The 19,868-nt window shown below is 38.6% G+C and overlaps 1 protein-coding gene across 1 annotated transcript in view; it reads right to left on the reverse strand.

The window, feature by feature from the left end:
- Positions 1-19,868, reverse strand: part of TRPC6 (transient receptor potential cation channel subfamily C member 6) — a 79,450-nt gene that overhangs the window by 14,287 nt on the left and 45,295 nt on the right. The window contains exons 2-7 of the mRNA XM_005482594.4: positions 16,925-17,699; positions 8,879-9,064; positions 6,836-7,000; positions 4,831-5,044; positions 2,851-3,078; positions 480-744 (exon numbers count right to left, since the gene is read on the reverse strand). Coding sequence (XP_005482651.2) covers positions 480-744; positions 2,851-3,078; positions 4,831-5,044; positions 6,836-7,000; positions 8,879-9,064; positions 16,925-17,699 — 1,833 coding nt within the window. The remainder of the gene's footprint in view (positions 1-479; positions 745-2,850; positions 3,079-4,830; positions 5,045-6,835; positions 7,001-8,878; positions 9,065-16,924; positions 17,700-19,868) is intronic.

Raw genomic sequence — 19,868 nt, forward strand, 5'->3', positions numbered from 1 at the left:
AAATACTTTATTTAAATTGCATCATTAGTTCACTTACTGAGAATCATTTCGCTGTTAATATGATAAATATTAACATGAAACTAAACTATATAAACTATGAAGAAGACAGGATATCTGATGGCAAATCAGCAATTTTCAAAAAAATTAGTCTTATGGACCATAATCTTCCAGCTGAGTTTTTACTATTCCACAATTCCAGGGTAAAGTCATGGTGTGAAAATAGTGATTTTTTTTTCAGGTTAGTTAATTTAAATAAATGTATTTCCTCCTGATTAATTTATAAATAAATGTAAGTCCAAACCTCTGAGGTACTTTTTCCTATTTATCTCCATCTCTTTGAAGACTTATATTCTCTTGCTTTGATAAAGAGATCTCATTTCCCCACATCCAAAAATACAGTAGCATTGCAAAGATCATTTAGTATTTTACTGAGTTACTGTTAATAAAATAAAGGTTACAATTTAATCAGTTGTACTTACGTTGTGAACGCTTCATTTTGTTTTGCCCCCAGATAGTAGGAATAGAGATTAAACATGCCTATCATGAAAGCCACAAACACCATGATAAATATCACCATAAACTTGAAGATGTCTTTCACGGTTCTGCCAAGTGATATCTGCAGTGGCCCAAAGCTTTCATTAGCTGGTAAGATGTAGGCTATCCGTGAGAAACTCAACACCACTGCAATCGCATACAGCCCTTCAGAAATGATCTGAGGATCAGACGGATCCCAGTTTATTCTGGCTGGAAAAAAGATGAGAATTCCTGTCAGTAAAACATATGATTATCTATGGGAGGCCTCTTTGGACCACCTGCTGCCAGTGCTCTGCCCAATGTAGCCCAGGGTACCACTGGCCTTCTTTGCTGCACAGGCTCATGTTCAACCTGGTGTCCATCAAGTTATCTTTGCTACCCTATGAAAAAACCTGGCATTAAATACTCACTATTAATACCATCCATACACAGATGCTCTTCAAACAGACTTCAGTGTACATGCATCCATGAAAAAAATGCCTCAACTATTGCTTTTAGGACTTATGTGAAATTTATAACTTTCAAGTAAAATTTATAAGAGTACAATTTAATGTGTTTCAGAATATATACATTTCAATTGCTCTGCTTTTCTGCAGTCTAGATAGTGCGAAAATGCAACCTTTTCAGAAACAGTATCTGAAGCACAGATAAATATAATAAATATAATAAAGACAAACTGATGCAATTTAGTATCTAGAGAAAAATATCTAATAATGGTAAGTGAGATGTGGTGGTGTTGAGAGTGAACACAAGTCAGCAGTGCTTAATTTTTTCCCCATTTGGGCAAAATACCTTCTAGGACTTCCCAAATATCCCAAGCAAGTTCCCTAACATTTTTATCTCTTACTGGTAAAGAGCAAGGATTGAAAAATATTAAGGAAATATAATAGAGTCTCTGAGCAAATAATATATAAAAGATATATTGTTTTTTCTGGCAAAATACATTTATGAACTTCTTGCACCTCATTGCTCAGTTCTGTCCCTGCATTACAGTACATTCCATTCAAAGCTTCACTACCACAGACTGGTTTGCAGGACAGTATTGTATAATTGAACAGATTAAAATTATCTAGAAAAGGGGTGGGTGACAGTGAACTTATTTTGATATTAGTTCATTTCAGTGCTGTCTAGAACAATCTACAAAAAGATGTACCAACGCAGACAGGGGAACTATGATCAATAGTGGAATCATAGAAACACAGAATATGCTGAGTCAGAAGGGTCCCATCAGGATCATTAAGTCCAACTCCTGGACCTGCACAGCACCATCCCCAGCAGTCACACCATGTGCCTGAGAGTGTTGTCCAAATGCTTCTTGGTCTCAGACAGGCTGGGACCACTTCACTGGGGATCCTGTTCCAGTGCCCAAAAACCCTCTGGATGAAGAACCTTTTCCTGATATCCAGCCCAAACCTCCCCTGACATAACTACAGGCCATTCCCTCAGGTCCTGTCACTGGTCACCAGAGAGCAGAGATCAGTGCCTGCCCCTCTGTTGGGAATTTAGCTGCTAGAGAATAGAAAAGTACAAAACCATGGCTAATTCCAAGTCCGGCACCTGCAAGATAACAGTGTCCTTGGGCCTAGCTGTGGTAGGATAACAAACAGTGAAAGAGATATGAGAAAAGAGAGATGTAATCCCTAAGGTATGAGGAAGAGTTGATAGTATAGTTTAACCAATAGATTGCTTAGCTTACAGAATATTCATAAGCTTATTATTTGCTGTATAAGTGTCTGATGCTCTCTTCAATAAACGGAATTTGCTTATCACTCATATTGAGTGTCTGAGTCTCCCCTCACCAACAAATGGCTCGACCCCGGCAAAGGCCCACATTTTTTTTCTCTGCAACACCCCTCCTCTTCCCCTCCTAAGGAAGCTGTAACAGAAATGAGGTCTCCCCTCAGTTTCCTCCCCTTCATGCTGAACAGACCAAGTGACCTCAGCTGCTTTTCATATGACTTCCCTTGAAGGCCCTTCACCGCCCTTCACCTCCTTTGGGCACTATCTAGTTCAGTCTCTTTTTTATGTTGTGGCACCAGAACTGCCCCCAGCACTGGAGGTGAGGCTGCCCCAGAGCAGAGCAGAGCAGGACAATCCCCTCCCTTGCCCAGCTGGCCATGCTGTGCCTGATGCCCCCAGGACACACTCAGCCCTCCTGGCTGCCAGGGCACTGCTGGCTCACGTTCAACTTGCCATAAAGATAAAGAAGAGAAGCAGTGGGAATTTCTTCAGTACTACATTGTGAAACTATGGCATTGGAGACTAATTAAAAGAAAATCAATTTGTTTTGGCCCAATAATTGTGCCATCAACTCACCCAAGGTGTAGTATTTTATGTTGGGCTCCAGTGTTGGACTTGTCAGATCTTTCATATTTGCATCAACGATGTTCTGGGCTCTGGATGCATGCCAAAACGCCATAAACCTTGCTATAAATGATGCTGCAAAAATTGCTAACATACCAAAATCAAGCATATTCCATAACTCAAACAGGTATTCCTTTGGACCTTGCGACCAAATTTCTTTACATTCAGACCATATCATGCCTGTATAAGAGAGAACAGAGAAAACAGTGTGTTCTTTATTCCTCATGCTTGTTTCATATTTTTATTATATATAGGACATGCTCTTGGTGGCAGTCAAATTCATAACTATTTTGATCAGTGGGAGTTCAAACACAAAATTAAATCCTTGGACCTCCAAATTTATATACATTCTGAGACTTCTTTCTCATCTAAGTAATAATAACAATCTTTCAGACTGCTTCTTCCTGTAAAACTAAAAAAAGCTTTCCAAGAGAGGAATGGGATGTGAGTATTACCATCTGTTACAGACACAGAATGAGATGAGAAGAGCAGAAATGCTCTGGCATGAACATACAATGGTGGCAGAGATAAAGCATAACTCAAAATTTCTTATTTGCCATTTTCCTGGTTACGGTCCCTTTTACATATGTGACAAATCATCATGAAAGTAAGACTCAGACCTAATTCTTCTTCAATAGGACAAAGGTGTCTGTCTGATTCCTAACTACTGTCCCTTAGTAATAAAGTGGAAGTACATTATCAGCTTATGACAGCTTTTTTTATTGTGAAAACCCTTTTTTCTTTTCAAGGTAAAAAATATGTAATTATGAAGTAAAATTCTAAAGAGCTAATAACTAAATGGAATCATGTCACTAATTTTTAGACTTATCAAATTGAAAGTACTTTTCATAACTTTCAGATAAGGACAATAATAATGTCAATTACAGTCAATGTTACATCTGTATGCATGAATCAATTTTTCATAAACTGTCTTATGCATGACACTGATACAAAAATAGATTAAATTAGTAAAGTAGAACTTCAAATTGAGAATTTATGATTTACTTCTTTATTATCAGATGAAAATATTGATGCTTATAGACTTTGAAAGTCTAAGTGCTATATTATTCCTAAAATAAAAAATTATAATAATTTATAAATAGCTTTACAATTAAATAAATAAATACTGCCACGGTCTTTTAAAACTATAATCAGTTGGTATACAAATTTCAATCACAGATCATAAAAGCAAAATACTTTAAATGCACAAGGTCTTGAATGGATAGCTTGAATTCAGCTTTCCCTTTTTACAGGCATAACTAACAACCAGATCCTTAAACTATTTGGACATCTAAACCCTACTGCACTAAAAGGTAGTAGACTTGTAAGTAAGAATCTGACAGCTAATATATTTTGGAAGATCTGTGCTCAAGCTCTGATGCTGAAGAGTTCTACGTCACCAAGTTGAATGGGTCTGCTCAGAGTATTGTTCAGAGAACTCACTTCATTCCTGTGTTGGGATGGAAAAAATATATCACTGAATCTTCTGGGATCTATATTCTTCTCTTTTGTCACTAATATATTCAGCTAAACACTATTAGTTCTGCAGGCATCCTTGCAAAATAAGAGATTAAGAGACAATTGGACACAAATAAATCTTGTCCCATCACGTAAAAATCTTTCCTCTGGAAATTCACACTGAGACTCAACCACCCCAAAAACTGGTAGACACTTTGCTTTGATATTCATAAAACTGAATTAATTAATCTTCAGATAATATAGATTTCAGCTAAATACTTAGTCTGTATGTTTGTGATCAACTAGACACCTGAATTCTGCTGCCATCTAATAAAAAACACAAGGCCCACATGGGAATGCAGACAGCTGAATAAACTCCCTTTGTTGCAATTTTTACACAAAACGTTAAAAGGAAAGGGTTCAGTTGGGTTCAGCTTCACTTGTAATCATAGCAACTTAAGCAAAAATTTTTACCTACTACCCAAGAAATAATAAGCATCTCCATCCATGAGAAACATGATGTTTTCATCCTAAAAAGCTGTTTTACGTTGTCTGTTGTTTCATTGGGTCGGAGTTTGGTGCCATCAAACCTGTCAGCTGCATTCATGACAAGCAGACCAAGAAAAATGGTGAAAGAAGCTGCATGGGCTACAAACTTCATGAATGGGCCACGCATTATCCTCCCCAGCTGCAAAAGAGATCAACAAACACAAGGCTATTGCACTGACTGATTCCAAATAAAATGTATATAAAAAGAGCAGTAACACAGATAATCATATATTTCAATAATACAAAGCAACAAATATCTGAAAATGTTTGTATACTGTGATCCCTGTTCACAGTCACCTTTACAAGTTTCTACTGATTTGCTATTTTCAGAGGAAAAATCCATCAGTTTCACTGTTAGGATATCAGCAATAGATTAAAAGTGGAACTGAAATGAAAAATAAAAAATAAATATTTTAACTCAGTGACTTGAAATAATACTGTAATTATTTTTTGTCATTATTGTCTATTACAGATAATCAAGAGAAAAATCTATTACAACTATTGAATTTTTTAATACTAGCTAGCTTTATTGTAAGGCAAGACAGAAAATAAGATTTTGACACACTTACTAAAAGCACTATATTTATGAGTGAATTATGAAGAAAAGAATTCCCTTTCCTGACTGATGAGATACTCAATTTAGCACAGTTATTGTGCAGTTTTCCCAACTTATTTTCTTTTTTTAAAAAAGTCGTGACATCTCAAAAAGTTGTATTTATAGTTCTGTAGAGTCTTAACTTCCTCCTGACTTGTTCTCAGCTTTGCAATCACTATGAACAACTTAAAAAATAGCTTAGCGCAACACTTTAAAACCTGAAAGCTCCACACAAACTCATATGAGGTTGAACTTTTAGCAATTCTTTATTTTTGAGAGTGCCTGTATTAGTATTAAAAGTCTTAGCTTGTCTACTTAGGTTGGCAGCTCCAGAAAAGTACCTTTTAATTTTAGACTGACCGCATTTGTATATGACAAATAAATCATTTAAGGAAAATAGCAAGATAAGTCACTGCTACAGCAAAAATTCAATTACTGAAATGTGTTGTATCTCAAGGCATTTTAAGAGAAAATTCTTCATAAACCCCCTAGGCATAATACTAAAAAGTGAAAATAATGCAACTGATTTTTATTGTCTAGATTGAAAGACATGAAAAAAATTGGCAAAACATAAAAGGCTACAGAGTCCGACCTGCTAGAATTGTGGATCTTGTACTGCAACATGTTGAATAATCCTTATAGGATTTGTCCCTCTAACATACTTTCAAGGAAAATTTTCCATGAGTGTCCACTCAAAAGGGATACTGGCCAACTGAAACAGGGATTCAACACAAAGCTCAGTGAGGTCAAAAACTGCCACCCATCTTTATCGGAAAGGTTTTCCATACTATAGATAAACCAAACCAGATATATTGGTGGCACCTAATCCCAGACAGAGCATTCCAAGTGAATGCAGGGCAGGTTGTACAACTGCTTTGAAGACCTCACAAAATATGGTGAATACTAGCACTGTCTTGACTTTTATAGAGCTATTTTTGATAATGAAAAAGAAAATTTCCTTTGAAGCAACTGGAACTGGAATCAACCCACAGCTTGAGCTTAGCTTACATCTGAATCAATGGAAAATGAGTATCCTCTGCACCTGCCTACTAAGGCAAGAATTAAATGAAAAACTGTTTGGTTTATAAAGCAGGATTTCCTCAATGTAACACTTGGTTGACCATTTTAACTTAGTTTCCTTCATACTGCAATTAACACAACACATTTGCTTGTCTTAATTACAATTGCCTGAATGTGCAACCTTGCAGCCATTCCACTCTAACCTGGCTTTAAAACAACACGTTTCTGAAGTGCTGTGTAAGTGTGTCTTTGTCATACAGGAATTTACAGGCTGAGGAGTTCTTAGGAGGCCCTGACAAGGCTTCCCAGGCTGACCTTACTGCAAGGAGCAATCCAATAGGCCATGGAGAGGAAGGGCAGTCCGACCGCCACCGCGAGAACAACCAGAAACTTCACTGCCATCGTCTGCTGCCGCAAACCCGACAGATTCTCATACCAGATAGAGAGGAGCTGCTGCTGGCAGTTTGGATGTGCTACAAACTAATAAAAATAAAAAAGAGCACAAAAATGATACTGCTTTCAGAATAACTTCTCTTTAAATACAGCTATAGGAAGTGGATTAAGAATGCTGGAATTGTGAAAATGCAGCTTAAATTCAAAGGGGTATTAACAGGGGCATAAGAAAATCTATTTTGGTAAGCCAAATCTCTCAGCAAACATGTATGTTGCCATCAGCAATAAATACTTGAATTTAAAAACTTATTTATTAACACTATGTTCCATCACAAACTATTAATTTCATCTAAGGCTGATTTATCTGGGCAAACTCTATATGTTTCTGACATTTATAATTTTAATTTTACTGCTTCAGAAATCCCAATACTTTGAGTCTTCTGTTCTGCAAAAATCGCTACGTAATCTTCACTAAGGAAAGAAATAATACATCCTATTTTCACATAATTACACAGAAAATACAACTTTTTTCAGCTGGCATGAGAAAACAGCTGTCACATTTGCAGGAAATCAGATGAGGATTACTTATAACTTGGTTCTGGAACCATTTGGAGAAACTGCAAAACTGAGAAGCCTGTCCCATAAGGCTCTTTGTGTCCTCTGGACAGTATAAGAAGCATCTTACAAAGGTAGATGTTAAAAAATTGTAGATTCTTGTGCACTGTACATTTTAAAATCCAAATATATAAATAAAATAAAAATTTATTTGAATGTAGTATTTTTTTCTAGATCCTTTCTCTATACTTAAAAGATGACTGGCTGAAGGTACAAGAAATGTCTTTATTGAGATAAGAGAAAGTGTTGAAAGAAAGTTCACATGTGCAGAAGCACTAAGACTCACAGTATGAAGGACCCAAGCTCAATGTAAGCTGTTCTCTTCAACAGCTGTTTCAGCTCTCTTTACTGACTGTAGCTTGGAAGTGTTTTGCAGGTTGTGCTCATATACTGGTTCAGCCAAAAGGGTTTTTGTCCTTCCTTCCCTTCGTGAACACATAAATACACCTCTCACATATAAATCTGTGTGTGTCCCCCAGGCACGGGAACTCAATTTCTGTAAAAATTTAGGGTAACATGCTTTTGAAGTATACCTTTTATCTGTGTCTCCTTGATCTTTGGTCGTACAAACTTCACTGCGCAAATCATTTCTCCCTGGTTGACACAAGTCACCTAGGATTTTACAACCTATATTATCCAAGACAAGTTTCCTGGGAAATTCCAATGTTCATGCAGTTACAAACTCAGCTGGTTTCACTGAGCACTGTTCAGATGGAGAACAGAGTATTAAACTGTCAGTAGAAATAAAAGCAAGCCAAAGAAGGGACAATAATTCCTGTAGTTGGCACTGCCTAAAGCCTGCTTTCTCCTGAATTCAGAACCACAGTATAAATATTCCTAGGTTGTTCCTCTGATCCCTCTGTACAGACACACACAGATTCTGTGAGACATGCAATTTCTCCAGGTTTTCTCACATTCCTGAGCAAGGCACAACAGCCTGACAAAAATCTGTATCAATACTCATTATGTAGTGCACTAGGTCTGATGTACTGTTTTTAGCTTTTATTAGATCTTACATTTTTCCAGGCTTCAGAAGTAGTGCAAAACTTTTCCATATTTTTTCTTTAAAAAAGAGATTTAAAATAAAAACGTATATCAAAAATTTGTGCATATAGCTACACATTGTTTTAGAGTAATCTGCTCTCATGCTCATTGTGAGCAATATTCACCTTAAATATCTGCCTCTTGTTTATATTGCAAGCTAAGATTCTTTAGATTGTTAAAACCACTGTGCCCAAAGGGCCGAAACATTCATTTCAGTGTCAAAGGCTACCAAAACATAAAATTTAACAAAAGCATAATTTTATACCACCATCATGACACGCCTCTTTGATCAACAGAATTGCTTACTTTTTTAACTTCATACTTGATGGCGAGTTTTAGGCGGCTGAGGCTGGGACGACCATGCTCTCCGTTATTATGGCTCATCTCCACATCACCATTCAGAATAGCTTCCACTTCTTCTGTATTTCTGCACAAATCAAGCAGTCCAACTACAAAATCTTTGCATTGCATAGACAGTTTCTTGTAATCATTCTAGAAAAGAGAAGCAGAAAGAAAAAATCTTAGTGTTTAGATCCAACATGAGAGAAGCAATTCTACATTCCACCTACACCTCTGTGAATGTGAATAGCTTCTTTGCATCTTGTTATGCTTTTTTTCCCCTAAATGTTCAAGGAATGGAGTTCATCTCACCTTGGTTGTCTAGTACATCTACATTATCAATTTTCACACCTGAGTCACTCGTCTAGACATGCTTTAGAGGAAATTAAAGTAGGAAAAGAAAACTAAAACACTTTCAGCAACATCGTATGACACATTTTAATGACCAATTCAAGTTGAGATGTATAGCAGAGGGGAAATTTTTCTATTCACTGTTGCAGAAGTTTAGAAAAGATGTAGAAAATAGCACTGTAGAGATTTCAATTGGCCAAGATGAGCATGCTACGCAGAATACATCTAAAGAAATTCCCAACCTTCCTTCGAAATGCATAAATATACTGAATTTTCTAATGCCTGGAATTATTCTTGTAAACTTCGTCTTTCCCCTTTTCCAACATCTATTCTAGCCTGCAAACACAAGGTTTGATTGCTGTTCTCCACAACACTGCTACCAGTGGTACCAGTGGTACAGCTTGTGTGGTGACACCACATCTCTGACTGCAGCTCTGCTCTAGCTCAAGGACCTCTCAAGAGACTTCAGCACATGGGCCAAAATGTTGCTCTGCAACTGCAGCTTCAGTTGCTTATTGCTTCAGGTAACAAGTGTTGTCATTGGGCACTGTTTTCCAAAAGACAGAAGTCAAAACAGGAAACGGTATTTTGATCATTGCAATATGCAGTTCATTAACCACTCCTTACATGCAGCTGTGTTTGGATCATAAAAGTTGGATATAGCTGGGAATTAGGTAGAGATGTGAATCTAAAGCTAAAAAAAAATCTCACAAGAGATTTAGTCACACACATGTCAAAAACTTCTGCTATTTTGTGACTTCTGCTCATTTTAATGTCTCAAAAAGATGAAATTACTTAGAATTTTTTCCTAAACGAAAGAATGGAAGAAACCTCCCACCACCTCACAGCATGCAGGACTGCTCATGTAGTCTCTGTGGCATGTTCAAAGTAATTTTCTACAAGTGCTTTCTTACACAGACACATTTTCCCCTCTTCCAGTCTCTTCTTCAGGGTATTTCCCCTTCTTCCACCCTTAGTCTTGAGTTAGCCCCTTCTCTTTAAATACTTCCTTCATACTAACTGCCATCTAATGCATCCAATACTTCATCCTAGAAGAGAATGAGCATACAGGATACCCTAATTTCTTTGCTGAGGGTGTACTTCATGCATCTTTGTGCTTTACTACCCACAACACTACAATAGCAGTTTATTACTTGGATATATTAAAGGATTGCATCCAAGTTTCACACTGCACTTTGCTTAGATGGATGCAAACATTCACAGACAAATATTTACAGACATCTACATAAAACTGCTAGTGATTTATTTTTTTAATAATATAACATAAACAACGTAACTCAGATCTCTTAGAAGAGCAAAAGGCACTTCAATGCCATTTATCTACAAAGACAACAGAAGCTAAATACTAGAAGTAATAACTTCCTGTCATTCTGAATAATGTATTATTGCATTATTTGTTTTCTCTCCATTCAATGAATAACAGGAGATTTTAACGAAAATCCTGACTTCTGACACTACAGAAAGACTTTTTTGAGAGTAATATTTCACCTTCTGTTTGGCTTTCATTTTTCTGCAGAAGCTAAGATTCACTATTCAGTATTTTTAACACAATAATTTTCTCTTCCAAATGAAAGGAAAATTAGCCATTTCAAATTCACAGACAAAGGAGAAACATAGAGGCAACTACCCACCTGTGATTAGGTACTAACTCTTCCAAACTGATATTTGACCCTTGAGTACCGATATAAAATACCAAGTAACTTTCAGTAAACATACGAACAATATAATTTGGCCTTCATAAGAACTTATGAAGCATTGTAATACATTAGTATGTGCATTTTTTCTGGCAGAAGATTGGTACATACCTCCACACTCATACACACACTCCATAAGTATTTTCCAGCTTAAGTGACTTACACCAGACATGGAGTTTCAAAACTGTATGTGAGGAGACCATTATTCTACAGGGGAATTATCCCTTCTGAATTTAGGTTTGTACACAGTACTACAGTATGTATTAGCCTCCTGTAAATTCATTCATAAAATCCACCAGTTTATTTTCTCATCTGCAAATGCAATAAAACTCTTCCCCCTCCCATGAAATACTGCCACAGCTGTGACCAGCAGTGGTAGCCAAGATGAAAAGTTCTCAGCAGTCAGGTTATGGCAAACAATTGCTTAACTGGGAAATTGAGCATTGCCCATCACTGCCCTCTCCTCTGCTGTGTCACAGGCAAAGTTAGCTGAAGACAGAACAGAAAATGAAATGACAGCAAAAATGATTGCTACACTCTGCAATGTGTCTCTGTAAAAACACAAATAAAGGCCCCCCTCCCCGGGTCTCACATGTCTCCTACCATTTATGTGAGCCAAGGGAGTGGGGCAATTTGTTTGGCCTAATTTATTTTCAAAAATGGTCAAAGGCATGGATAATGAGTTCTCCTTTACTTCATGTTGCAAATGTAGTGATTTTTTTAAAAAAGCCCATTCCTGAGAAACTTTAGATGGTAGTTAGAAACTAAGTTACAGTTGGAGGCTGTAAAAAGAATCAGCACTGAATTCTGCAGTAAAGCATGTGTGCTTTATTCTCTGCATGTGACAACACTGGCTCAGGGCTCCTCAGCAGTTTAGGAAAAAAACAAATTGTGCCAGATTTCACAAAAAATTTCTTCCCAAGGATGAGGGAGAAGTACCAACTGCTCCCACCTGCAGAAGGGAGGTGACGCAGCACTGTGGGGGATGAGGAACTAGGGAACAATGCTGGTGGCAGGGGAGTGAGAGTAGCACTGCTGAGAGGAGGCACCTGCCCTAAACGTGCCAGACTGTCTTGGGGTGCCAAGTAAGGGGGCAAGCAGGCTCTTGTCACTCTGAAAACCTCAGCTGACCATGGCCTGCTTTACCTCTGACCATGCACAGGAGAGCACAGCCAGGAGAGCATCACTACAGCTGTATATCCCAAAGAAAGAGACTTTTTTCACATGGTCCCCTGTGACCAGCCACAGGCTCCTGCTGTCCCCCAGACTGTGCCTGGGATTAGAATGCTCTCAGCATGCAGGATGACAATGAACCACATGGATGGAATGGAGCAGTGCTCCAAACCATGTCCTGGCTCTGCTCAGTGAACTGTAGAGGACAAGATCAGAAATATGGATACTGCTATACTAGAACTTAGGATTTCAAAGTGGGATGTCATGTTGGATTTAGGTGTCACAGTAGATACCTAAATACATTACTTCCCTTTCAAAGGTGGCCCTTATGCCTTCAGTGCTTCCCTCCTTCTCTAACAAGTAATGTTACTTTTCTTTAAGAAAGCTGACAACAGCTGTAGTGAAGATGGGGGTCCCATTTCTGTAATGGGGGTTGTATAAATGAAAAAAAAACAAAACAAAAAACCCTAAAAAACCAAAAAAAAACCCTAGAAAATTAGATTTTGAGAGGGTTGAATTGAATTTTGCTTCTCATCAGAAAAGCAAATTTGGATGATTTTATTAGGGGGATTACTGTACAGCAAACAGTAATATATCTATGTTTAACTTAAAAACACATTTTCCATTTCATCCCTTTAAACAGTAAACCAGCCAGTTGCCATTAAAAAGTCAGTGGACTTTTTAACAAATGCTAATCTTATCTATTTTGAACAGCACTGAGCCACAACTGTCCCTCTCAAAACTTCAGGCCACATCTCTGCAGGACATTTGTCATATATCATCTACATCTTTATGTGTAGAGTAAATATATTAGCTCTTAGGTGGGCAAACCACTGAGATGAAGCAGATGAAGAAGAAAACATGAACACCATCTCCAAAAATAAAAATATTCTCTATAATATCAAACTTTGTAAAGCTGCACACTAAGCCGTGTCCTGCACATGTGCTGAAGCAATCCCAAGTTCAAGCATGGGCTGGGCAGAGAACAGATCAAGAAACACCATGGGAAGCAGGACTGGGAGTGCTGTGGATGAAAATCTCAACATGAGGCAGCAATGTCAGACTGCAGCCTGAAGAGCCAAACGTGTCCTGGGCTGCATCCAGTGGTGGGCAGCAGGGCCAGGGAGGGGATTCTGCCCCTCTGCTCTGCTCAGAGCCCACCTGCAGGGCTGCACCAGCTCTGGGGTCCCCAACATAAAAAAGAGGTTGACTTGTTGGAGCAGGTCCAGAGGAGGCCAAAAAAGACAATCAGAGGGCTGGAGCACCTCTCCCATGCAGACAGGCTGAGAGAGCTGTGGCTGCTCAGCCTGGAGAAGATGAGGCTCCAGCGCGACCTTACAGGACCTTCCAGTACCTAAAGCGGCTCCAAGAGAGCTGGAGAGGGACTTCAGAAAAAGGCCTGGCAGGACAGGACCACAGCCAATGTCCTTAAGCTGAAGGAGCATAGGTTTACACTACATATTAGGCAAAAATAGTGGTAAGGCACTGGAATAGGTTGTCCTTAGAGTACTTTGTATCCCTGGAGATGCTCAGGACCAGGTTGGATGGGGGTCTGAGTAACCTGATCTAATGGAAGGTTCCCTGCCCTGGCAGTGGGGTTGCTACTAAATCATCTTTAAAGTCGTTTATAACCTAAACCATTCTATGGTTCTATGACACAAAACTAAATTAAATGGTCTTCAGAAACACCTGAAGATCTCAGAATTACTTAGGAAGCTTGAATTACCTATTTATTTGGTACAGAAATATTTCTACACTGTGATTTACACATCTGTCCAGTTATTCTGCCTTCAGAAGTAATCTACTTTTTTCTGATTTTATGCCTAATAAAGTATTTTTCTCCAAAACACTCTTAAATACTGCAACACTTTTAATACCTGCAACAAAATGCAAAATGCATGTAATGCTGGATAACACTACTGCATAGGTTTGTAGAAAAAAAGGGGTTTATTCCAGAGAATAATGGTTTCCCCTGACTGTGGCATTTCCTATTTTGTATGAATCACAGTTTCATGGCCAGTGTTCTAATGTTAGAAGAGAGAAGCAGTTTATAGGACAGTCATAAAACAACCAGCATCACAGTTTAGCACTGATCCTTCCTATTGCCTCTGAGGAAAACCTGCAAATTATCTGTGTCACTGGCTGCTGTAGGCAACCACTTGGAAGTTTCCCTGCTACAACATCCCATCAGCACTATCAAAATCAGCACTACCAAACAGGTGACCTAAAATGGTGTGTTACCAGAAAGCTCAGCTTTAATTTATGTAAGATTTGAAATATTTTAAATGGCTCAGGCTAACCCTAGGTGGAGCTAAAGATTTGCCATGTCCAGTGCCATAACCTATGCACTAAAAATATACTTGTTTTGATTACACTAACACACGTTAAGCATTTTTGCTAAACCCACACTTTTATGCAGTGACCACACTCTTCAAATGATTGTAGAAAACTCCTGAAATAAAGCAAGGGTAACATTATTTTTAGATTAATTGCTGCAACCAGGGATATAAGCTTGCAGGAGTGCAAACAACCCAGACTCAGTAGAGCTGACAGCATCCATTTCTTGTAACTTTTACACACTTGTACTGCCTCCACTGAACTTAAGGCAGGGTATTTTGCAGCCAAATCTCTGGCCTGTCTAGATATTGTAAATATCACTACTTATCAATAGTGTAAATGTCAGTTCTCATAAATTCAGTTATAAATGTACTTCACAGTCTTTAATATTTATCCAGAATCAGTACATGGTTTTAGTATCTATAAAAACATTCCCAAAAGACCTTATGTTGCCAGCTGCCAGCTCCTGGTGAAACCTTAAATTATTGGAGAGTTAAATTTCCATGTTGCCTTGTGCTCCTCAGTGTTCCTATTCCACTCCACTCTATCCAAAGATACTATGCATATTCCCAGCAGAGTCTGGATGATTAATGCCCAGCAGCATGGAGCTGCTTTGTCTCTAATCTCCTGTTTTGCTGAGGGACAGTATCCAAAATTCTTTGTACAACATTACACTAGAAGTGAAGCTCTCATTTTATAGACAGCAACTGAGACAAAAGAGGAACTGGAAAAACAGAAGTCACCAAAGAAGGGCATCCTCATGGCACTTCAGAGCTGGCAGCAGAAGCTTTTTCTGTGACCCAGCCTACTTGGGTTCTCACCTGTGAGCTCCATTCTCTGCCTGGTGGAGCCATGGACAGGTACTGTCCTCCCACTCATCTCACTGATTGTGTTCTCTAGCATACATTGAAGGACACCTCTTTTTGGCTGCACCAGATGATGAGTTTATTTATCTTTATAATAATCTTAGCTTGTGTCACTCCAACTGTGGTAAAGGGATCTATACAGTTCCTACAAATCAGACACGCTATTTATCTCAACATAGCTGTGAACTTAACAGGCTGCACTTATAGTTTATGAAAAATGGGTTTTAGCTCTGTTCTAAATTTACTCTGCTTTAAGTTAATCAAGTCCTTTTGTTGCCATCAGCAGCTGCTGAAGAGAAAAAAGTATGTGGTTTCAATACTCTTCACTGAACTGCACAGGAAATCAGTGGATGAAATCTCAGCCCACTGAGGTCTTAAAGGTTTCTGCCAGGGACTTCATGGGGCAGATATTCATTCTCTGCAATAGTCTCAAATGGTCCTCCCAGCATTTTGGTTTTTTCTCCTTCCCTCCAATTTCAGCAGTTCAGGTGCTGTTTTTAAGATCACCTTATACATTCTTCTTCCTCATTTTCCCTCTCCAATAAATATTTCAGCTTCTTATAATAGACCGGTGCCACCTATGAGCACAAGTCCAGGGGATTTCATTCAGAACTGCAGCACCTCAGCTCAGGTTGGCTGAGTAGAGACAGTTCACAATTTTGTAAACTGTACCATTGCCAAGATTATTGTTAAATATTGATCATGATAACTTCAAACACTTGCTAACACAATGTTGGAAATTATTCTGTAACAGCTTTGGAAGGATGTTGATCTCCTGCTAGTGAAGTCTATATATAGAGCTCTGTCACAGGAGCATCTGCTTTTGACAGGGTCCCATGAGGCAAACCCAGGCTAAATGATTTTAGCTAACCCAGGTCATAAATAACATTGGCAATGTTTGCACAAGGCCTGACTTTGCATTTACTGACAGATAAAACCTTATATTCTTACTCCTTAACTCATGCTTCAAGAGTCTCAACTACTAATATTTTTTTTTCAAAAACATCCATTTATGAAATAAAAAAAAATTCTATTTAACACTGAACAAGCCTTTTAACTCTACACAGTTTACATATAACTAAGTACAAAAAAGTAAGAAAGAGGAAGAAGTGAACAGAAGTACCAGAATAGCACATTAAAAAAGGAGGACATCTACTTAGAATTCTCCTCATGAAGGAATGCAATACACTGTCAGTATGAAAGCTTCAAGTCCAAATACAAGAAACTAAAGAGAATGCATGAGGGTTTGATAGAATCATGCAACTTATCTGACATGAGTGACTAAAATGTACCACTTTAGACTCCTCTTTCCCCTGCCCTAGACCAGCTTCGGCCATGGGTTTGAAGGGCCTCCTTCACTCTCCCGCCTGGTAGGAAGCAGAAAATTAGTTCATTGGCACATTCTACATAAGCAGGATGAATTACAATCGGCACACGGCAATAAGACATTTACTAAGATTTAAATCTTCCACTCAGTAAAAAACTGTATAGTTTCCCACATTATATTGCTGATTTATAAAGGATAAAGTTTGCAGTTCCGTGTCTGCCAGAATCAGTGTCCCTCTACTCACCTTGAACTCTTTTTCAATGTTGGCAAGCACGGCCAGCTCATTGCTGAGCTCTAAGGCAGTCATGACCGGGTCCTCACTGGACAAAGACAGGTAAGCAGGGCTGGCCAGACCTTTGTAGGCATTGATCCTGGACCTAGAATGGCTGAAAGAGTCATGCTTCTGTTTCTGGTTGCACTCACTGCACTTGCAGAAGTAGTCGTGCGGCCTGTCGATGCGCGCTCCCTTGCGCAGCAGCGTGTGCACGATCTCGTACTCGTGGCAGTGAGCCGCCAGGATGATGGGTGTCACGTCGTGCGAGAACCGCATGCCGTCCTCATCGTACGCATAGAAGTCGTCGTGCTGCAGCTCCGACTGGCTGGGGCTCAGGGCCAGCCTCTTGCCCTCGGCGAACGCGGGGTGGCTCAGGATGGCCTCCACTATCCGAACGTAGCCCTTGCTAATGGCCAGCAGCAAGGCGTCCCCCACCCGGGCCAGGTTCTCCTTCTTCAGCAGCAGCTCGGTGATCTCCAGGTGCTCGTTGGCCACCGCCAGCTGCAGGGCGTTCTGCCCCATGTAGTCCACGCAGTTGACGTTGAGCGAGGGACATTCCTCCAGCATTTTGCGAACCACCGGGATGTTGCCATACTCGGCGGCGTCCAGGAAGCGCTCCTCCTCCAGGGAAAGGCTGGTGGAGTGGTCATTGAACATGTAGGCCGGCCCCCGGCTGGCCTGCCTCCTGCCCTTCTCCCGCAGGATGGTCTGTCGCCGCAGGGCCAGTCTGTTCTCGTTGCCCCGGCTGTGTGCACACAGAGAAATTAAATTGTAAGTTCGTCTTTATGCAAGGGCATTTTGAATAATAGTTAATAGAAATATTCTAGTTCTTTATCTGCTGTGTATTTTGAATGCAGCAGGGACACCAGAAACCCTGCCTTTGATGCATTTTGTAACCACTGTTACTACACAACATGAGAATCAGTAGTCAGCTACATTTTATTTCAACAAGAAAAAAAAGCTGTCATCAATCATCATCTAAAACTACACTTTTTTTCCTTATTTTGTCCTCCCAGCTCAGATTGAGAATAAGCCACAGTGTGAAAGGAGTCAGCAGTCATGGGATGGGAAATGAGGGATTGCACAGGATAACAGGGCACACAAAGATGGAAAATGCCTAAACTCCCTTCTGCTTCACAGAAGCAGTCAGGCTGACTTCCCTTGCTCTTACTCTCTCTACTTCAGCAACCATCTAACTCATATTTTGGCTCTGGTTTCTCCTCTTCACCCTGCTGATGTTTTTCTGACATATAATGGAGTGCTCAGGCATTAACTGAATCTGGACAAGATAAAAGCACATCAAATACATTGTATGGCATCTCTTAGATCCCATCTCCACCATTCTTTTCATTATTGCAGTTCATAATCTTGATATGCTATTTATTCGTTCACTCAGGGGCTTGCCAACAAATCATGCTAATTCTTGATTCATGATAGCCCTGAAATGTTGTCCAGTCTGCTACTACTGAAATTCTCAGCCATTTCCAACCATAATTATTAAATACATAGTCAGTATTATATTATTAAATAAATAGTCATTATTATAAAGTGAACATGGCAAACTTAAGTTTTCTGAGAAATGTTACAAAATATGCTACATTCTCTTTAAAAAGAAGGAAATCTAATTCACTAATTCAATCTTATTTTTTCAGCCTATTAAGATTCCAATCTTCAATATAAATTAAATTGCAAATAATTTTCTCTTCTAGAATTACTCTGCTAAACTACTTAATATTCCCCACAACTTTATCTTTTTTCTTTATTGAATAATGGTTTAATAATTCTTTACATACATATGCTCAAATACACTTTACTACATTCAGTATTTCCCACAAAAAATAACCATAAGCAATATTTTATTCATTAAATGTTAACAAATATGAATTTAAGTTTCAGTAAAAAAAATTAGTCCTTTGTGATTCAAAATTCCTTCACAAAAAGTAACATTAAAAGGTATAACTTATTCTAGGTTGTTTAGATTTAGCTTTAGTATAAATTTCCTTTCTGCTTCTTGCCCTCTCTGTTCTAGAGATACAGTCTTCTGCAGCACTGGAAATACTTGGAACTGTGAAAGTCTTAAATATAAAAGGACCATTTTTCTGCACGATAATAATAGGTATGGAATGGAGAATATATCACAACTGACAACAGTAACTATTAACTATAATTATTAGTTTCATTATTTGATATTGTTAATAGTTATTCAGAATTGCTAGTAGGGAAACACAAAATATTTAAATCAAGCAAAGAAACGTTTAGTTTTATGTTTAAATTCATTTCAAAAGCAAACTTTTTCCTAGTGATAAATGTGAATCCCATGAACTAAGAAATGTAGCTCTGAAAAAAAGCTATAGAAACTTTATTTCATATTTATCCTAGTTTTCCTGTGTATATGTTGAATTTTGTAAGCTTGCTGTATTTTCACAGTGCAGCATGTTCCTGTGACATCACATTTGTAGAAAGTCTGAAAAGCAGGGCAAAGTTTTCATATACATTTTTTATTGATTTGTTCTTTTGTACCAGAGAAGGTCCTTAGCAGTGTGAGACATTACCTGCATTTAAGGTAAACTGACCTGGGCTTCAATTTAACCAACAAGACACAAAGTCCTGAGACCTGGCATCCAAGGGTGCAGAGGGAGAAATCATGGCAAGGTTGCTCTCTACCTTTTTTTTAGTGCACCAAGTTTTCCAACTTTCTTAGCTCCACACTGGCTTCTCAGTTCTGAGTAAACTGATTATTTATATGCAGTTCAGTGTCTGTCTTGAACTGCTTCTTTCTTCGGTGCAGCAATCAATTACTGTTGAACATAATTTATACTGAAGTTATTTCACAGAAGGACAGAATCATTTAGGTTGGAATAGACCTCCTAGATCATCAAGTCCAATCTTTGACTGTCAACCAAAGCACTAAGTA

Source organism: Zonotrichia albicollis, chromosome 2 (assembly GCF_047830755.1).
Source record: "Zonotrichia albicollis isolate bZonAlb1 chromosome 2, bZonAlb1.hap1, whole genome shotgun sequence".
Taxonomy (NCBI): Eukaryota; Metazoa; Chordata; class Aves; order Passeriformes; family Passerellidae; genus Zonotrichia; species Zonotrichia albicollis.